This window comes from Mesoplodon bidens, assembly GCF_964165515.1.
Source record: "Mesoplodon bidens genome assembly, chromosome: 2".
NCBI lineage: Eukaryota > Metazoa > Chordata > Mammalia > Artiodactyla > Ziphiidae > Mesoplodon > Mesoplodon bidens.
In genome coordinates this window covers 157,953,263-157,973,439 of record NC_138177.1, presented here as the reverse complement: position 1 = coordinate 157,973,439, position 20,177 = coordinate 157,953,263, and the positions used below count along the sequence as shown (strand labels likewise).

Below are 20,177 nucleotides of genomic sequence, written 5' to 3'. Positions count from 1 at the left end.
TTGCTGGCTCATAATGAGATAAGAGTTGTTAATGTGTAATTTTTTTTTTCCAGCTTTCCTTTACAGTTAGAAAATGGCCAAACTGTGGAGAGAACAGTAGCACAGTATTTCAGAGAAAAGTATACTCTTCAGCTGAAGTACCCACACCTTCCCTGTCTGCAAGTGGGGCAGGAGCAGAAACATACCTATCTGCCACTAGAAGTAATGTGTTTAGGCTGCTTATTAATATCCTCTTATTCATCGTTCTGTTGGGGTTTTTAATGACCTATAACTTACTTCATACTCTCACATTTATTTTGGAGACTGAACTGTTTTTAAATTTCCTTTTATTCTAAATTTTCAGCTATAAAATAATATGGGAAAAAATTCATCCACAGTCCTACCACTCTAAATGTAACCACTGTTAGCATTTTGGTGCACTTCTTTTCAGCCTTTTTATGCAGTGTACATTTTACCTAATTATAATCATACTGTAAAGCAGTATTGTTTACTGCTTTTTTACTTAACATGATATTAAATAGAAGTGGTTTAATGCAGTAGATATTAAAATTTAATCTCACATGTAATTGGCACTCAGAATTTTAAGAAAGATGTATATATCTAGTACAACACTTTTTTCCATTTGTAGGTCTGTAATATTGTGGCAGGGCAACGATGTATCAAGAAGCTAACGGACAATCAAACCTCCACTATGATCAAAGCAACAGCAAGATCTGCACCAGATAGACAAGAGGAAATTAGCAGATTGGTTAGTACTTAACCCTAGAAATGAAAATTAAAAACATATTAGGGTGAGCTCTAAAGAACCATGTCCTTATCAACTCATACCTTATTACCATTTCATGGGCTGTCAGAATTAAAAGAGATTATGGAAGTAATCTAGTGGTATTCTAGGGGTGAATCTTAGTGGGTTCTATGAAAAGGGTTAGATCCTTCTAATTTAACCCCAAGCTCTTTAATTAGATTCAGAACAGATACTCTCAAAACTAATGTTTCAGTTTAGCAAACTGGACCTTCATTACCTTCCACCTAGAAGAGGAAGAGAAAAGGAAAAAAAGTCAAAGTTTTATGACTAGCAATGGTGAGAGTCTTAACACACAAAGTAGGATGGCTTAGCTCCATTGTAAACACTGGTAACCGTACAGGATGAATAAAGAAATATAAGACAGCTCCAGCCATATGGGATCTCTAAGCTGTCTCCTTGTTCTAAATGGGGAGAAAAGAGACCTCAATATTTAAAACTGACGGAATTAAGACAAAATGAAAAATGAAGGCAACTGGATCTTATCTTACTCTCTTCTTGAATACCATGTAAATTGCCCAAGTGAAGAGAAAAAAATCTAGAAATAAGAACATTACCCCAAACAACTTAATAACACTTTCAAAAGCAGTTTTAGAGATTGTTGGAAAAGGGTTACAGAAGTGGCTCTTTCATTTTGTAAGGCAATTACCAAAAAAAAAAAGAAGACCTTTTTTTCCATTATAGTTTGTAAAGAGTAAGTTATTACATGATATTTAATTAGGAAAATACAGGCTTGTTCTCATCATGGATTTTTCTCTGATCTACTATGTCAAAATTTTAAAACCTTTAAGAGAGTAGAACCTCTCACTATCTCTATAAAATCTCAATAACTAGTTCTAACTCATTTATTACAGCTTTTTTGTTCAGAGAGATGATATTGTACAGTGATTGAAAGCACAGGCTTTGGAATCTAACAGTTCTGGGTTCAGTCTAACTTCTTTACTCACTTACTGTTACTATTATTGTATTATTATAATTATAGCATCTGGTAGGCTGGTGCAGTGATTGAAAGTAGGAACTCTAGAATCAGAATGTACATGGTTTCAAATTATATATCACTTGCTTAGCTATATGGTTTTAGGCCAATCATTTAACTTTACTGAGCTTTAATTTTATCCTCTGTAAAATAAAGATTATAAAAGACTTACTTTATAGTCATAGGTTATTGTGAAAATTAATTATAAAACATTTAGCACCAAGCACATCACCTACCAACTCCTGGTAAATAGTAGTTGTTGTTATTGTTTGTAACCTTACAGAAAAAAATGGCATTTGAGCTTGAAGAAAAGATACATTAATTAGATGCATTAATTAGATGCCTAATTTAGAAAACAAATTTTCCTGCACATTGTGGGGAGATTCTTTTTACATATTTAGATTATATAGTGTTTTTTAATAGAGTGTTACTCAAAGAATTGAGCATTGCCTTTTTTTGTAACCTTGTTTGACCTTTATTCTGAGACTAAGTAAATATGTTTTGAAAAACACATTATAGCACACTATGAGCATGAATTACACTTTTGAGATTCAAGTCTACACTGAATTACAATAAATTCTTTATCTTTGCATGTATTGGTATATTACATAAAAATTATAATCTGTATCTCATACTGGCTTTCTTTTCTGTCTCAAGTGTATCTCTTAAGTAAATTTTATAATGTGCTGTGTTTTATCTGAAAATATTCAAGGAGGTTTTGTATAACTTATAATCAATTAGTAAAAAAAAGCCTTAGGATTATTGATATTTGCTGTCGAGATCTACATAAAATAAGTTTCAATAGTATATATCCAGATCCTCTAATTAGAAGTAATTAACCATTTTTAGGTCAGGTATTGGATTGGCCAAAAAGTTCATTCGGGTTTTTCCATAAGATATTAGGGAAAAACCCATAAGAACTTTTTGGCCAACCTTATATTTCTCTTGCAGTCTCTCAACCACCCTCCCAAAGTATATGAGGCTTAATCATATAAAGTTACCATTTTCATGAGTCATAAATAGTTGAATTTTCTTATTATGCAACCTAATACATTTAAATGTTCTGTAAATTATCAGGAGGTTCACAGACTTCCTACAGTCCACTCATGATCTGTGGTCCCCAAGTTAAGATTCTCTGCTCTATAGTGAGGGTACCATTATCTACACCTGTCAGTATTATAAAACATTGTTGACACAGTGAAAAAAAAAGTTAGAGGGTTCTAAAGCAGGGAATTTGGGGGAATTTTGAAAGTAACTACAAACTTTTTCTGTTGTTAGGTAAGAAGTGCAAATTATGAAACAGATCCATTTGTTCAGGAGTTTCAATTTAAAGTTCGGGATGAAATGGCCCATGTAACCGGACGCGTACTTCCAGCACCTATGCTCCAGTATGGTGGCCGGGTAAAACCTCTTGATAGTTTTTAAATTATAATCATACAGTTTCTGTGTATGGAGAGAAGGGCTTCTTAGCTAAGTCTGGAATTTAAAAGTGTTTTATTGTTCCAACAATTTTTTTTGTTTGTTTCAAGATCAGTGTCTTTGCTTGAACTTAGTAGAACTTTTGTTTTTCTATGATAAAAATATAAAATATTGATTTAGAACGGCCTATTCCATGTAGAATGTCACATATATATCAGTTCAGCAATTTGAAATGTTTATTTTCAGCTCATTCAAATAAGTTATATATTAAATGTTTGTTCATTTTTGCCTTATTATTTCTCTTTCTCTGTAGAATCGGACAGTAGCAACACCAAGCCACGGAGTATGGGACATGCGAGGGAAACAGTTCCACACAGGAGTTGAAATCAAAATGTGGGCTATAGCTTGTTTTGCCACACAGAGGCAGTGCAGAGAAGAAATATTGAAGTAAGGCTTGTCATTAGTTTCACTTTGGGACCATTTTGTTTTTCAGTTTTAAATTACTCAGCTAATATTCTAACCAGTGTTGCCTCAATATGAAGTATATTTAATCACTGAACCTTTAAAAATGTTTCTTCTCATTACTTTAATGAAGATTCCTGAATTTGTTGGTCATATCTAAGTCACTGATTCATTCTTACAAGCATCCTAATAGTCTAGCTTATGTGGTATAGCAGGAGTACCATTGGCTTTTGATGGCGAACAGATTAGATATAATTCTCAGGTTTGCCACTTCCTAGTCTTACTACCATGGATATTTATTTAATCTCATTATGCTTCAGTTTTCACCTTTTAAATATAGAGATAATAGTACCTATTTACTGAATGAGGATTAAATAACATCCTTATTTCTCAATTGAGTTCTTTGAAAGAGTCATTTAACTTCTCATTTTCACTTCCTTACTTTCCAAAATTTGACCTGCATCTCCACTACTTTCCTCTTCTCCAGATTCTTTCCCTCAACAATCTTCTGTTTAAATTTAAAACAAACCCCCCCAAATCTTCATTTTTCATTTTACCTGACTTAAGGCTTCCAGGCTTCCATTCTGTCTCCTTCCTTGAAATCTTAGTGGTCTGCTGAAACTGGTTACTGGAAGATCTTCAGTATCTTTGTGCTTATCAATTCTAATGGTCTCTTCTCAGCCATTATTTTTCCTCAAAATTTGTGCAGCATTAGGTACAATTGACTACTTTCCTGACATTCTCTCCATTCTTGCCTTCCTGGTTTCTTTTTATCACTTTGGCTTCCTTTCTCCTCTACGCTCTCTCCTTTGGGACTCTCTAATCTTTGGGGCATTGGCAGTCTCAAGGGCTTCTGCTGTTACTCTTGTTTGAGGAGTTGTGCTACTGTGAAAAGAGCACCAGCTCCACTTGTGACTACCTCCACTCTAAAACTTTTAGGTTTCTGTTTGACAAAGAATAACATTAAAAATCAGTATAACATTTAAAAATTTTCATTTGCCTCTTAAGTCCTTTCTCCATTTTCATATATTCTGGACAAAGAAACTGAGTACTGTATGCCCTCTAACTGTCTGGTATTTTTTTCCATTTCCACTCATGCTGCTCTTTACTGAAAATGCCTCCTTCCTATCTCTACATTTCTAAATAATAGCCAGTCTTCTGTGATTTGTGATGCTGGAAATAACCCATAGTAGTAAACATAGTAGTTTATCAATATCCTCTCCATTTGTACTTATCACTTCCTGTATAAAATAGAATTATATTATAATTATCTGTGTAAGTTTCTTGTCTCCCCTCTGGAATCTAATTTCCCTAAGAAAATGATTATGGTCTAATTTAAGTCTCCACTAACAGATCCTATAAAATATGCCCATAATGAATAGTTCTTGAGCGACATAGAGACCAGTTTACCCCAGGTCAATTCAGAATTTGCCTCCTTCATGTGAGAAAAATTATTTTCTATTTAATTCTGTTCACTCCTTTTTTTTTTTTTTTTTTTTTTTTTTTTTTTGCGGTATGCGGGCCTCTCACTGTTGTGGCCTCTCCCGTTGCGGAGCACAGGCTCCGGACGCGCAGGCCCAGCGGCCATGGCTCACGGGCCCAGCCGCTCCGCGGCATATGGGATCCTCCCAGACCGGGGCACGAACCCGTATCCCCTGCATCGGCAGGCGGACTCTCAACCACTGCGCCACCAGGGAGGCCCTGTTCACTCCTTTTTATTAGCTCCAAATCTTATGTCTTAAGGTTCACTTAGTATATTTTTTTTAGTATAGTTTTTATCCCCTGGCTTTCAAGTAAAATGTCATGAGGACAGTTAAGGACAATGCTGCTGTTATCTTACTTGACCTCCAGAGACCAAAGAAAACACCTCCAACTGTTTTTCAAGCTTCGAGTTATTCTTTTCATTTTACATTTGTTATTCATGGCTTGATAGAAGTCTCATAATCATTGGGCTTATGGCTCTTGTTCAGGCTAACTGAAAATATTCAACTTCATACTTTCTTGAATTAAATACTAAAAAGGAAAAGGAGAAGGAATTCCTACAAACTCCATCTCTGTCCTGAGGGAATCAGTGTTTTTGAGCAAAGGTCACTCAGATCCTTGACTTAGGACCGTATTTGTTTTAAAAACAAGTAAGGTGATTGTTAAACCCCAACATTATTACTTATTTATCCTAGGCTAAGTGCAGAATTTTGTTTAAATAAGAAATTATTAGTCTTTTGTTTTTTCAGTGTGGATAAAAGTACATTAAAGTGCTGTCTGCCTCATTTCTTTTTAAATGTTTTCTTGTTTTTTTTAATCTTTTCTGAGGACAGAATCTTTCCTGCTATCCTAGTGTCAGATATGTATTATTGTAGAAAGAAATTCTGAACTAGCTCATAGTTCTTACTCTTGCCATTTGTCTAATAAGCATTTGACCTTGGTCAAATACTTAATGTCCCTGAAACTGTTTCCTGATTTATAAAATGGCAGTAATACCTTACCTACTACTTATGAATCTTGTCAGGATCAAATAGAAAATGTATAATAGCTTAAATTTATCAAGCTTTTATACCATGTTTTGGGCAATGTGCTAAGTGCTTCACATGTATTATCTCATTTAATCTTCACACCAACCCTATATTGAAAGTGGTCATTTTACAGATGAGAGAAACTGAAAAAATTTGCCTGAACTTCCATAGCTAGTAAGTAACAGAACTAGAACTGGAACCTGTAGAGCTGAGCTCTTAACCAGCACACTCTACTACTAATGTCCTTTGTGAACTACAAAATGCCACATAACTGTACAGTAGTGTCCTTAGTTTGCAAAATAGATTTCTGACCAACCATTGCCCTTAACATCAGTAGTCTGGTGACCTCTTCTTATACGGAGCACACAAATCTTTGCTTCATTCTCCATTCCCTTCCCAAACTTCCCATTACTACTTTGTAGGTGTTGCTGACTAGACAAAGGTTTTATTTTTAGTGATTTCTCCTTCTAGGGGTTTCACGGACCAGCTGCGTAAGATTTCTAAAGATGCAGGGATGCCCATCCAGGGCCAGCCTTGCTTCTGCAAATACGCGCAGGGGGCAGACAGCGTGGAGCCCATGTTCCGGCATCTCAAGAACACGTACTCTGGGCTACAGCTCATTATTGTCATCCTGCCAGGGAAGACACCAGTGTATGGTAAGGATATTGTATTAAGATTGCATTTTTCCTCAAGCACTCAGTCTTCCTTTTAGGGACTTACCTGGCAGTCCAGTGGTTAAGACTCCGTGCTCCCAATGCAGAGGGTATGGGTTCAGTCCCTGGTTGGGGATCTAAGATCCTGCTTACCGCACGGCATGGCCAAGAAAAAAATATTCCTTTTAGAATTATGCTAACACATATCCTAAAACTATCAAACATTAAAATATATTTTATAGCTATAGTATTTAAAAACATGTATTGTTACTATAAAAAGACAAATCTGGAGAGCAAACTAAATAGTCTGAGACCCTGTGAAAAGAATTTCAGTAAAGGAAGCTTTACAAAACAATGATTAAAAGAAGAATTATTTATTAAAAATGTCATTGAGATAACTTGAGTATCAGTATAATGTAGCAGTTAAAAGCACAGGCTCTGGAGTCAGACTATGCTGCTTAATACCCAGGTTTTGCCAGGTATACTACCTGTGTGATGCTACCTGAATTACTTAACCACACAAAGCCTGAGTTTCCTCATCTATGAAATTGGGATACTACAAATACCTAACCCATAGAAGGTAGTTGTAAGGATTAAATAAATTTACATATGTAAACTGGGTCTATGATAGCACCTGTCATGTAGTGAATGCTCAATAAATGTTAGCTATTATTATTGTAAATAAATTAAAGTTTATGAGATTAATATGTTAAGTATAAATCATTGAAACATGGAAAAACACAAAGAAAGTATAATTTTCAAACTACTGAATGGAGTATAATTATTTAAGCTTAAAATGATAGAATTCACATAAGAAAATTGTTAGATTTGACTGCATAAAAGTTAAATTTTCCATACATCACAGGTGCCTAACTAAAATTAAAAGGAAACCATAGAACGTGAAAAATATTTGCAGCAAATGGAGACAACAAAGGGCTAGTTTATTATTAGTTAAAATATCCATATGGATCTGTTATTGCATTCAAAGGAAAAAATTTTTATATTCCCCTACATTAATGAGCAAAGAATATAAACCAAAATTTCTCAAGAAAAAACAAGTAAATATTTGAGAAAATGTTGGTTTTCACCAATAAAGAAAAGTACAAATTAATAAAAGGAAAATTTTTATGCTACTAAATTAGCAAATATATTTAAATACTGTACTACCTAGTGATTGTGAGTATGCAGTGAATCTTGTATTTTAATATATTGCTGATGGCATTATAAATTGATAATATCCTTTCATCGAAAGTATAAAAATGTGCTTGCAGTCAACAGTTCAGTATTTCCCATTCCAAAAATATGTTCAAAGAAAAGAATTCATAATGTAGAAAAATCTCTATGTACAAGATTTTCATAATGATATCTGTGACATTGAAAAACTACTAAGAACTGGTTTTAAACAGTGAGTAAGTGGTATGTTGGTGAAATAATATGCAGTGATTAAAAATGATGGTTGTAAAATTCAAAAGATATTTTTTAAGTTGTGATAAAATACAGAATGTGTTAAACTCAAAGAATTTGTAAATCAAGGTAAGAACAAACAACTGAAAAAGACAAAGGACGTAAAAAAGAAATGCAAATGGTCAATTATCAATGAAAAGATGCTGAGCCTCATTAGTCATTAAAGAAATATGAACTAGAACAAATTATTTTTCACCAACAATGATAATACCCATTTTTGGCAAAGGCATGAATAAATATACATTCTCATACACTGTTGATGGGAGAGAAAGTTGATATTACCATAGCCTCCAAGCTGATATTCTTGCCTTCATTCCCTCTAGTTCACTTTCAGTCCGTTTTCTACACTGCTTCACTCAGTGATTCAGTGAGTCATTTTTCTAATTAATAGATTTTATTTTTTCGAACAGTTTTAGATTTACAGAAAAATTGAGCAGATAGTATAGAGAGTTCCTATATGCCTTCCTTGCCCTGTACACAGATTTCCCTATTTTTAACATTTTGTATTAGAGTGGTACATTTAATGAACCAGTATTGATAAATTATTATTAATATTATCCACAGTTTACATTAAAGTTTACTCTTTATGTGTACAGGTCTATGGGTTTTGACAAATCCATAATGTCACGTATCTACTATGACAGTATCAAAGAATAGTCTCACTGCTCTAAAAATCCCCTGTGCTCCACTTACTCATCTCTCCCTCCATCTCCTCAAACCCCTGACAACCACTGGGCTTTTTAAGTCTCTACAGCTTTGCCTTTTCTAAAATGTTATATAGTTGGAGTCATATGGTATGTCCCCTTTTCTGATTGGCCACTTTCAGTTAACAATATTTAAGATTCCACCATGTCTTTTTGTGGCTTGATAAAGTCATTTCTTTTTAATGCTGAATAATATTTAATATTGCATTGTGTGGTTGTACTACAGTTTGTTATACATGTACCTGTTGAGGGACATCTTGATTGCTTCCAGTTTGGGGCATTTATGAATAATACTGCTCAAACATTCATGTGCAGGTTTTTGTGTGGACATAAGTTTCTAACTCAATTTGGTATGTAACCAGGAGCACAACTGCTGTATCAAATGATAAGACTGCCAAAAAGTGACTGTACCATTTTGTATTCCCATCAGCAGTGAATGAGAGTGCCTGTCGCTCTACATCCTCTTCAGCATTTGGTATTGTCAGTTTTTTGGATTTTAGCAATTCTAATAGGCATGTAGTAGTATTTTATTGTAATTTTAATTTGCAGTTCGTTAATAACACAATATTGAGCACGGGACTTCCCTGGCAGTCCAGTGGTTAAGACTCCGTTTTTCCACTGCAGAGGGCATGGGTTCAGTCCCTAGTTGGGGAACTGAGATCCTACATACTGCGTGGCTTGGCCAAAAAAATAGAGAGAGAGAGAGGGAGAGAGAGAGCACCTTTTCATGTGCTTATTTGCCATCTGTATATCTTTGATGAAATGTCTGTTCCAATCTTTTGCTCATTTTTTAATTGATGTGTTTGTTTTCTTATTGTTCAGTTTTAAGAGTTCTTTGTATGTTTGGATACATGTGTTTTATCAGATACTTATTTTGCAAATAATTTTCTCCTAGGCTGTGCCTTGTCTTCTCTTAAGTGTCTTTCATAGAGCACAAGTTTTAAATTTTAATGAAGTCCAAATTTTAATAAAGTCATCAATTTTTTTCTTTCACAGCTCATTTTTGGTGTTATAGTCTAAGTTTTATACTGTGTTATCTTCTAGTAGTTTTATAGTTTTCTTTTTTACATATAGGTTTATAATCCATTTTGACTTAACTTCTGTGAAAGGTGTAAGGTCTGTATCTAGACTGTTTTGTTTTCTTTTTTTTTTTTTTTTGCATGTGGATTCCAATTGTTTCAGCACCATTTGTTGGAAAGATTCTCTTTCTCCATGAAATTGCCTTTGCTACTTTGTGAATGATTGACTATATTTGTGTCAGTCTATATCTGGACTCTTTATTTTGTTTCATTGGTCTGTATGTCCATTCATTTGCTAAAACCACACTGTCTTGATTAATTTAGCTTTGTGATAAGTCTTGAAGTCAGATGATGTCAGTTCTCTGACTTTGTTCTTCTTCTTCCCTGTTGTATTAGCTAATAGGTCTTTTGCCTATCTATATAAACTTTAGAATCAGTTTGTCAGTATCACAAAATAACTTGCTGAGACTTTTGTTGGGATTACATTGAATCTATAGATCAAGCTGGGAAGAATTGACATCTTAATGTTAACTCTTCTATCCTTGAACATGGAATATCTCTTTGTTCAGAGCTTCTTTGATTTCTTTTATCAGAGTTTTATAGTTTTCCTCATTTAGATTTATATCTAAGTATATTGTTTTTTTCTTTTTCTACTATAAATGGTATTGTGTTTTTAATTTTAAATTCTAGTTGTTCATTTTTAGTATTTAGGAATGCAGTTGATTTTTGTATATTTATTTTGTATCCTGAAACCTTGCTGTAGTCACTTATTAGTTCCAGGAAGCTTTTGTCAATTTTGGGGGGTTTTCTGAGTAGGCAGTCATGTTCTCTATGAACAAAGACAGTTTTATTTTTTCCTTCCTAGTCTGTATACTTTTATATACTTTTCCTTGCATTAGCTAGGAATTCCAATACGATGTTGAATAGCAGTGGTGAGAGGAGACATTCTTGCATTGTTCCTGACTTTAGGGGGAAAACATCTAGTTTCTCAGCAGTAAACATGATGTTAGCTATAAGCTTTCTATAATTGTTATTTATCAAGTTGAGGAAGTTCCCCTCCAGTCCTAGTTTTTTTTTTTTTTTTTTTTTTTGTGTGTGTGTGGTACGTGGGCCTCTCACTGTTGTGGCCTCTCCCGTTGCGGAGCACAGGCTGCGGATGCACAGGCTCAGCGGCCATGGCTCACGGGCCCAGCCGCTCCGCGGCATGTGGGATCTTCCCGGACCGGGGCACGAACCCATGTCCCCTGCATCAGGAGGCAGACTCTCAACCAGTGCACCACCAGGGAAGCCCTCCAGTCCTAGTTTTGCTGAGAGTTTTTATTATGAATGGATGATGGAATTTGCAAAATGTTCTTTTCTGCATCTGTTGATATGATCATATGATTTTTCTTCTTTTTTTTTCTCTTCATGTGATTAATTACTTTAATTGATTTTCGAAATGTTGAACCCAGCCTTGCATGCCTGGGATAAATCCCACTTGGGGATGGTATGTAATTCTTACACATTGTTGGATTCAATTTGCTAATATTTTGTTGAAGATTTTGCATCTGTGTTCATGAGAGATATTGATCTGTAGTTTTCCTTTCTTGTAATGTCTTTTTCTGGTTTGGGTATTAGGGTATTTTGGCCTCAGAATCATGAGTATTATCCTCTGCTTCTGTTTTCTGGAAGAGATTGCAGAGAATTGGTATCATTTGTTCCTTGAATGTTTGGTAGAATTCGCCAGTGAAACCATCTGGGCCTGGTACTTTCTTTTTTTGGAAAGTTGTTAATTATTGATTCAGTTTTTTTAATAGGTACACACCTATTCAGATTATCTGTTTCTTCTGTGTGAGATTTGGTAGTGTCATTCAAGGAATTTGTCCACTTCATGTAAGTTAACAAATTTGTGGGCCTAAAGTTTTTCATAGTATTCTTTTATTATCCTTTAAATGTCCTTGGGGCCAATGACCCTTTTTTCATTTCTGATATTAATAATTTGTGTTGTCTGTTTTTTTCTTGATTAGTCTGGCTAGAGGTTTATGAATTTCTTTGATCTTTTCAAAGGACTAGCTTTTTCGTTTCCTTCATTTTCCTCTGTTGATTTCTTATTTTCAATTTCATTGATTTCTGCTCTAATTAAGATTTTTTTCCTTCTGCTTGTTCTAGGCCTATATTGTTCTTCTTTATCGTTGTAAGGTAGAAACATAGATTATTGATTTTAGATCTTTCTTCTCTGCATTCAGTGCCATAAATTTGTCTCTTAAGTACTGCTTTCACTGCATCACACTAATTTTGGTAAGTTGTATTTCATTTTCATTTAGTTCAAAATATTTTTAAGTTTCTCAAGACTTTTTCTTTAATCCACGTCTCATAGAATTATGTTGTTTAATATATAGATATTTTGGGATTTCCTGGCTATCTTTCCATTATTGATTTCTAGTTTAATTCCACTGTGGTCTGGGACCATACTTTGTATGATTTCTGTTCTTTCATATTTGTTAAGGTGTGTTTTAGGACCATAATGTGGTCTTCCTTAATGAATGTTCTATGTGAGCTTGAGAAGAATGTGTATTCTGCTGTTATTGAGTGAAGTATTTTATAAATGACTCTTAGAATCAGTTGATTGATGGTACTGTTCAAGTCAGCTATTGAATATATACTTATCTTCTGCCTGCTGGATCTGTCAGTTACTGATGAAAGTGCATTGAAGTCTCCACTATAATAGTGGATTTGTTTGTTTCTCCTTGCAATTCTATCAGTTTTTGCCTCACTTATTTTGGCATTCTTTTCTTAGCTGCATACATGTTAAAGATTGTCCTGTCTTCTTGAAGAATTGACCCTTTTATTATTATGTAATACCCCTCTTTATCCCTGATATCTTCCTAGTTCTGAAATATACTTTGTGTGAAAAAATACAGCGACTTCAGTTTTCTTTTTATTGGTGTTAGCATGGTATATCTTTCTGTATCACTTTATTTCAGAATTGGTTTCTTGTAGGCAGTATGTAGTTTGGGTCTTTTTTTTTTTTTTTTTTTTTTTGGTTGTGGTGGGTCTTAGTTGCAGCAGGCAGACTCCTTAGTTGTGGCACTCAGGCTCCTTAGTTGTGGCATGTGAACTCTTGTTGCAGCATGCGTCTGGGATCTAGTTCCCTGACCAGGGATCGAACCCAGGCCCCCTGCATTGGGAGCGTGGAGTCTTAACCACTGCGCCACCAGGGAAGTCCCTGGGTCTTATATTTTATCTTCCCCTCTTTCTCTCCATTTTATGGGTTTTTTAAAATAAATTTATTTATTTTATTTATTTATTTTTGGCTGCATTGGGTCTGCATTGCTGCACATGGGCTTTCTCTAGTTGTGGCGGGCAGGGCTACTCTTCGTTGCGGTGCGCAGGCTTCTCATTGCGGTGGCTTCTCTTGTTGTGGAGCACAGGCTCTAGGCGCACAGGCTTCAGTAGTTGTAGCACGCGGGCTCAGTAGTTGTGGCTCGCAGGCTCTAGAGTGCAGGCCCAGCAGTTATGGCGCACAGGCTTAGTTGCTCCATGACATGTGAGATCTTCCTGGACCAGGGCTCAAACCCATGTCCCCTGCATTGGCAAGTGGATTCTTAACCACTGCGCCACCAGGGAAGCCCCTCCATTTCATGGTTTTAAATGAGCGTTTTATATTATTCCATTTTCTCTCTAACATCAATTATACTTTTTTTTTTTTACTTTTAATGGTTTCCCTAGAGTTTGCAGTATACATTTAGAACTAATCTGAGTTCGCTTTCAGTAATTCTGTACCACTTCACAGATAGTGTAGATACCTTATAACAAAGTATTCCCAATTCCTCCCTCCCCCTTACAGTATTGCTGTCATTCATTTCACCTATCCGTAAGTTGTAACCACACAATATATTGTTGCTATTATTATTTTGAACAGTATCTCTTAGTTCAGTTAAGAATAAGAAAGTAAAAGATTTTATTTTACTTTTATTTATTCCTTCTCTGACCTTTTTTTATATATAGATCTGGACTTCCGACCTGTATACTTTTCCTTCTTTCTGAAAAACGTCTTTTATCATTTATTTCAAGGCAAGTCTACTGTCAACAGATTCCCTTAGTTTTTATTTGTCATATTTCCCCTTCACTTTTTTTTTTTTTTTTTTTTTTTTTTGCGTTACATGGGCCTCTCACTGTTGTGGCCTCTCCCGTTGCGGAGCGCAGGCTCCGGACGCACAGGCTCAACAGCCATGGCTCACGGGCCCAGCCGCTCCGCGGCATGTGGGATCCTCCCAGACCGGGGCACGAACCCGTGTCCCCTGCATCGTCAGGCGGACTCTCAACCACTGCGCCACCAGGGAAGCCCTCCCCTTCACTTTTTAAAAAATTATTTGCTTATGTTTACTTATAAATCAAATTATCTACTCACATAGTTTCAAGTGTTAAATCATTCTGGAATTCTTATTTTCAAAAACAGCACCTTTGGGCTTCCCTGGTGGCGCAGCGGTTGAGAGTCCGCCTGCTGATTCAGGGGACACGGGTTCGTGCCCTGGTCTGGGAAGATCCCACATGCCGTGGAGCAGCTGGGCCCGTGAGCCATGGCCGCTGAGCCTGCGCGTCTGGAGCCTGTGCTCCGCAACGGGAGAGGCCACAACAGTGAGAGGCCCGCGTACTGCAAAAAAAAAAAAAAAAACCAGCACCTTTATAGCTGTCATCCCATTTGTTTTTTTCATAGAAAAACTCTTTCATCATCTGCCACTTTTTAAATTTCATTTTTGTTTATTGAGTGCTGCTGCCTGTATTTCAGTTTCTTCTGTAGTCCTGCCCTGTTTTGCCAGAGCCCTGAGACCTCTACATTTGTCTCATGTTGGTGTAGGTGATGCCTTCTATAAATCAGTCACTTGGTGTCAATTTTTTTTTTTTTTTTGGCCACGCTGCGTGGCATGCGGGCTTTTAGTTCCCCCACCAGGAATCGAACCCCTTGCAGTGGAAGCTCAGAGTCTTCACCACTGGACCACCAGGGAAGTCCCAGGTGCCAAATTTTGATTGTAGTTTTCATTCCTTCTGAGGTACTGTTTTCACAGGAGTGTTCCTGAATTAACTTTTTTTTTTTTTTTTCGCGGAACGAGGGCCTCTCACTGCTGTGGCCTCTCCTGTTGTGGAGCGCAGGCTCAGCGGCCATGGCTCACGGGCCCAGCCGCTCTGCGGCATGTGGGATCTTCCCAGACCAGGGCACAAACCCATGTCCCCTGCATTGGCAGGCGGACTCTCAACCACTGCGCCACCAGGGAAGCCCCTGAATTAACTATTTTTAAACAAGTTTTTCTGTATATGTGTGATAAAATATACATAACATAAAATTTACCATTTTAACCACCTTAAAGTACACAATTGGGCCTCCCTGGTGGCGCAGTGGTTGAGAGTCCGCCTGCCGATGCAGGGGATACGGGTTCGTGCCCCGGTCTGGGAGGGTCCCATATGCCGCGGAGCGGCTGGGCCTGTGGGCCGTGGCCGCTGGGCCTGCGCGTCCGGAGCCTGTGCTCCGCAACGGGAGAGGCCACAACAGTGAGAGGCCCGCATACCACAAAAAGAAAAAAAAAAAAAAAAAAAAAAAAAAAAAAAAAAAGTACACAATTCACTGGCATTAAGTATATTCACAGCATTGTGCAGCCATAACTACTGTCCACTTCCAGAACTTTTTCATCATCTCAAACGGAAACTCTGTACCCATTAAATAGTAACACCCCATTCCCCTACCCACCAACACCTGGTAGCCTCTATTCTACTTTCTGTCTCTATGAATTTGCCTATTCTAGTAACTTATATAAATGGAATCATACAATACTTATCCCTTTGTTTCTGGCTTATTTCACTTAGGGTAATGTCCTCAAGGTTTATCTGTGTTGTAGTATGTATCAGAATTTTCTTCCCCTTTTTTGTTGTAAAATATACTAATATATAAAACAAAAAATTTACCATTTTAACAAGTAACAATGTTCAGTGACATTAAGTACATTCAGTGTTGTACAACCAGCACCACCATCCATCTCCAGAACTTTTCCATCATCCCTAACTGAAACTCAGCACTAACTCCCCATCTCCCCTCCCCAACCCCTAGAAACCTATATTCTACTTTCTGTCTCTATGAATTTGACTGAATAAATCATATAGTATTTGTCCTTTTGTGACTGTTTATCTCATTAAGCATAATGTCCTTAAGGTTTATCCATGTTATAGTATGTATCAGAATTTTCTTCCTTTTTAAGGCTGAATAATATTCCATTGTATGTATATACACATTTTGTTCATCTGTTCATCAATGGGCACTTGGATTAGTTCCACCTTTGGGCTACTGTGAATAATGCTGCTTTGAACATGAGTATACAGCTCTCTGTTCCAGTCCTTCCTTTCAGTTTTCTTGGGTATATTACCAGAAGTGAAATTGCTGGATTATATAATTCTGCTTTAGTTTTTTGAGCAATTGCCTTACTGTTTTGTACAGAGTCTGCACCATTTTGCATTCCTGTCAGCAGTGTACAAGGTTCCAGTTTCTCCACGTTCTTGCCGATACTTATTTATTTATTTTAGCCATCCTATTGGGTGTGAAGTAGTATCTCTTTATGGTTTTCATTTGCATTTTCCTAATGATTAGTGATGTGGAACATCTTTTCAGGTGTTTACTGAACATTTGTAGATCGTCTTTGGAGAAATGTCTATTCAAGTCCTGTGGTCATTTTTATTTGGATTGTTTGGGTTTTTTCTTATTGAGTTATAGGAGTTAGTGTGTGTGGTTTTTTTGTACATGTTGTTTTTCGTTGTTTTGTTTTGTTGGTTGGTTGGTTGGTTGGTTTGTGGCCACACTGCACAGCTTGTGGGATCTTAGTTCCCCACCCAGGGATTGAACCCAGACCCTTGGCGGTGAGAGTATGGAGTCCTAACCACTAGTCCACCAGGGAATTCCCAGGAGTCAGTGTTTAATTGTTCCTGCAGTTAATGGCTTCATCAGCTTCTGCTTCTAATAAGCTGATCTTGGCTGTGATTCTCTGTATTCACCTGTTTTGGGGGTGGCAGTTTTCTCTGATGGATCTAAGACTAAGACAAGTCATTGATTTTCAGTTTGTTCAGCTTTTTTTGTTGTTGTTGTGAAGATGGAAATGATGACTTCTAATCTTTTATGCTTTGGTGCTATAGCTAATGTCCAGAGTGGTATTTTTAAAGTACAAATCTGATTTTATCCCCTTCCCTATCACCCCCACTTCAGTAGTTTTTCATTATACAATTGGTAAAATTGATATTTAAGATTATCTTCCAAGGATTTGCATGTTCTAATCTGTGACTTTTTTTAAATAAATTTATTTATTTTTTATTTTTGGCTGAGTTGGGTCTTCGTTGCTGCGCACAGGCTTTCTCTAGTTGCAGCGAGTGGGGGCTACTCTTTGTGTGATGCGCAAGCTTTTCATTGCGGTGGCTTCTCTTTTCCACCCCCCCCTTTTTTTTTTTTTTTTTATATTCTGTATGCGGGCCTTTCACTGTGTGGCCTCTCCCGTTGCGGAGCCTGTGCAGAGCACAGGCTCCGGACGCGCAGGCTCAGCGGCCATGGCTCACGGGCCCAGCCGCTCCGCGGCATGTGGGATCTTCCCGGACCAGGGCATGAACCCGCGTCCCCTGCATTGGCAGGCGGACTCTCAACCACTGCGCCACCAGGGAAGCCCGCAGTGGCTTCTCTTGTTGTGAAGCATGGGCTCTAGGTGCGCAGGCTTCAGTAGTTGTGGCACACAGGCTTAGTTGCTCTGCAGCATATGGGATCTTCCCAGACCAGCGCTTGAACCCGTGTCCCCTGCATTGGCAGGCGGATTCTTAACCACTGCGCCACCAGGGAAGCCCCTAATCCATGACTTCTTACCTCTTCAGAATTCATCTCACTTTATGCTCTTTTTTCCCCACAAAAACTCTTTGTTTATCCTCTTCCTTCTACCTGTATTGCTTCTCATAATCCATCTTCCACCCTTTACCAAGTAAACACACATTCTTTTGAATTTTAGTTCAGACATCCCTTCCTTGGGGAAGCTTTGCCTGACCTCCCTGACAAGGTCAAATTCTCTCACTTTTATTGTCTTACAGCACCTTGTTACCACTCCTTTATGTTGTTGCACAGTTACAATGTTAAATTTGAAGTTCTTTAATTAATGGCTATTTCTCTGACTAGACTATAAGCTCTGTGAGGGCAAGAACAATGTCTCTCTTGACTTAACACTGTATATCCAGAGCTTCGCACAGTACTAGCATGTATTAGGTGGCTCATTAAATATTTGTTGAATGAATTAATAAACCTTTTTAGAGGGCAACTTTTCAGTATCTATAAAAATGTTAAGTATATATATATCTGATCCCTCGATTCTACCTGTAGAAATTTATCCTGAAGCTATAGTTATATAACCAAATGAAAGTTAAATATACAAGGATGTTATTCATAGCATTGTTTGAAATAATGGAAACCTGGAAAAAGTTAAAAATATGTCGGTGTATGAGTAGTGGTTAGATACCTTATGGCATTTAAAAACAAAGTAACTGCTGTTGTTATAAATAATAAGGGCATCTATATATTGGCATTCAGAGCGTAGTATATTATTAAGTGAATATGACAAGTTACACAATAGAGTGTATAGTATATTCTCAATTTTTGTTTAAAAGTGTTTTCCGTGTGTTATATATAAGAAGTTATGTACACCGAACTCTTTATGGTAGTTACAATGGCAGAGAGGGGGAGAGGAACAGGAAACAGGATAAGGAAAGGAACAGGATAAAAACCTTTATACAGTAATACCTCTATATTTCTAAATTAAAGTTTAGAGAATCGGATTGAAAGCTATAAGTATACTGTGATTATAACTGCATTAAAATAATGCAAATGAGAACATTATTGGAAGAGAGTACAATTAAATACTAATAAGGGTTTATGTATGATATTTTTCTCTGGTTTTTCGGTTATTGTGGTTATACTATTTTCGTGAAGACAAAAGTATGCTTCCTTATATATGAAGAAAACAACTGGAAAAAAATATCACTAAATACTTAAGCTAATCTTCAAGGCAGTAAGTATACTTTATTTTTTAGGATTTTTTTTCATATTTTATAGTTGTATATTGTAGAACACAGTTTTCAGAAATGCTGGAAGCAGTTCATTCAAAAGATCTAGTTTATTTTAATTGACTAGATAACAAGTTAAAACATTTAAGATAGACGGTATATTACTAATTGCACTCTTTTTTTTTTTTTTTTTTAATTTTGGCTGCTCTGGGTCTTCATTGCAGCGTGAGGGCTTCTCTAGTTGTGGCCTGCAGACAGACGCAGGCTCCAGAGCACATGGGCTCAGTAGTTGTGGCGCACAGGATTAGTTGCCCCACGGCATGTGGGATCTTAGTTCCTCCACCAGGGATCGAACCTGCGTCCCTGCATTGGAAGGCGTATTCTTAACCCCTGGACCACCAGGGAAGTCCCACTAATTGCACTCTTGAATGCCCTCAAAACTCTGCACATTTATATAATCAAATAAGGCAGTATAGGGAATTCCCTGGCGGTCCAGTGGTTAGGATCCGCGCTCTCACTGCAGAGGGCTCGGGTTCAGTCCCCGGTTGGGGAATTAAAATCCCACTAGCCGCGCAGCATGGCTGAAAAAAAAAAAAAAAGCAGTATACTTTAAATTTTAATAACATTGTTTTAATATTGGTATAAGTTTTGGTATCCTGTAATACAGTGATGTATTTCACAAGGGGAAACATACATAGCAGCTTAATTTTCAGTAAAATTTGCCTTTTTATAACTAGAGGTATTTGTATTTGTTCCATAGCGGAGGTGAAACGTGTTGGAGATACACTTTTGGGTATGGCTACACAGTGTGTTCAAGTCAAGAATGTAATAAAAACATCCCCTCAAACTCTCTCAAACCTGTGCCTAAAGATAAATGTTAAACTTGGAGGGATCAATAATATTCTTGTACCTCATCAAAGGTAAGATAAGCTAATCACCTAATAAAATATAAATTTTTCTCTGTATTGCCATATCTAAGACCTGTGTAAGAGACACCTTTGATGATTCCTGCCATGGGAGATAAGTAGCTATTTTGGCAAAAACTTAAGAATTTTGATTGGCAAAATTTATAAGATTTCTTTATGAAAAATCCCCTCCCATCTCCATTTTCATTTAGTAT

The 20,177-nt window shown here is 36.8% G+C and overlaps 1 protein-coding gene across 4 annotated transcripts in view; it reads left to right on the top strand.

Annotated features, from left to right (window-relative positions):
- AGO3 (argonaute RISC catalytic component 3) overlaps window positions 1–20,177 on the top strand; it is a 115,205-nt gene that overhangs the window by 74,387 nt on the left and 20,641 nt on the right. For all 4 annotated transcript variants that reach the window (XM_081226660.1, XM_081226662.1, XM_081226661.1 and 1 more), the window contains 6 exons: window positions 54–201; window positions 629–748; window positions 3,057–3,179; window positions 3,511–3,644; window positions 6,641–6,825; window positions 19,818–19,977. In XM_081226660.1, the coding sequence (XP_081082786.1) occupies window positions 54–201; window positions 629–748; window positions 3,057–3,179; window positions 3,511–3,644; window positions 6,641–6,825; window positions 19,818–19,977 (870 nt within the window). The remainder of the gene's footprint in view (window positions 1–53; window positions 202–628; window positions 749–3,056; window positions 3,180–3,510; window positions 3,645–6,640; window positions 6,826–19,817; window positions 19,978–20,177) is intronic.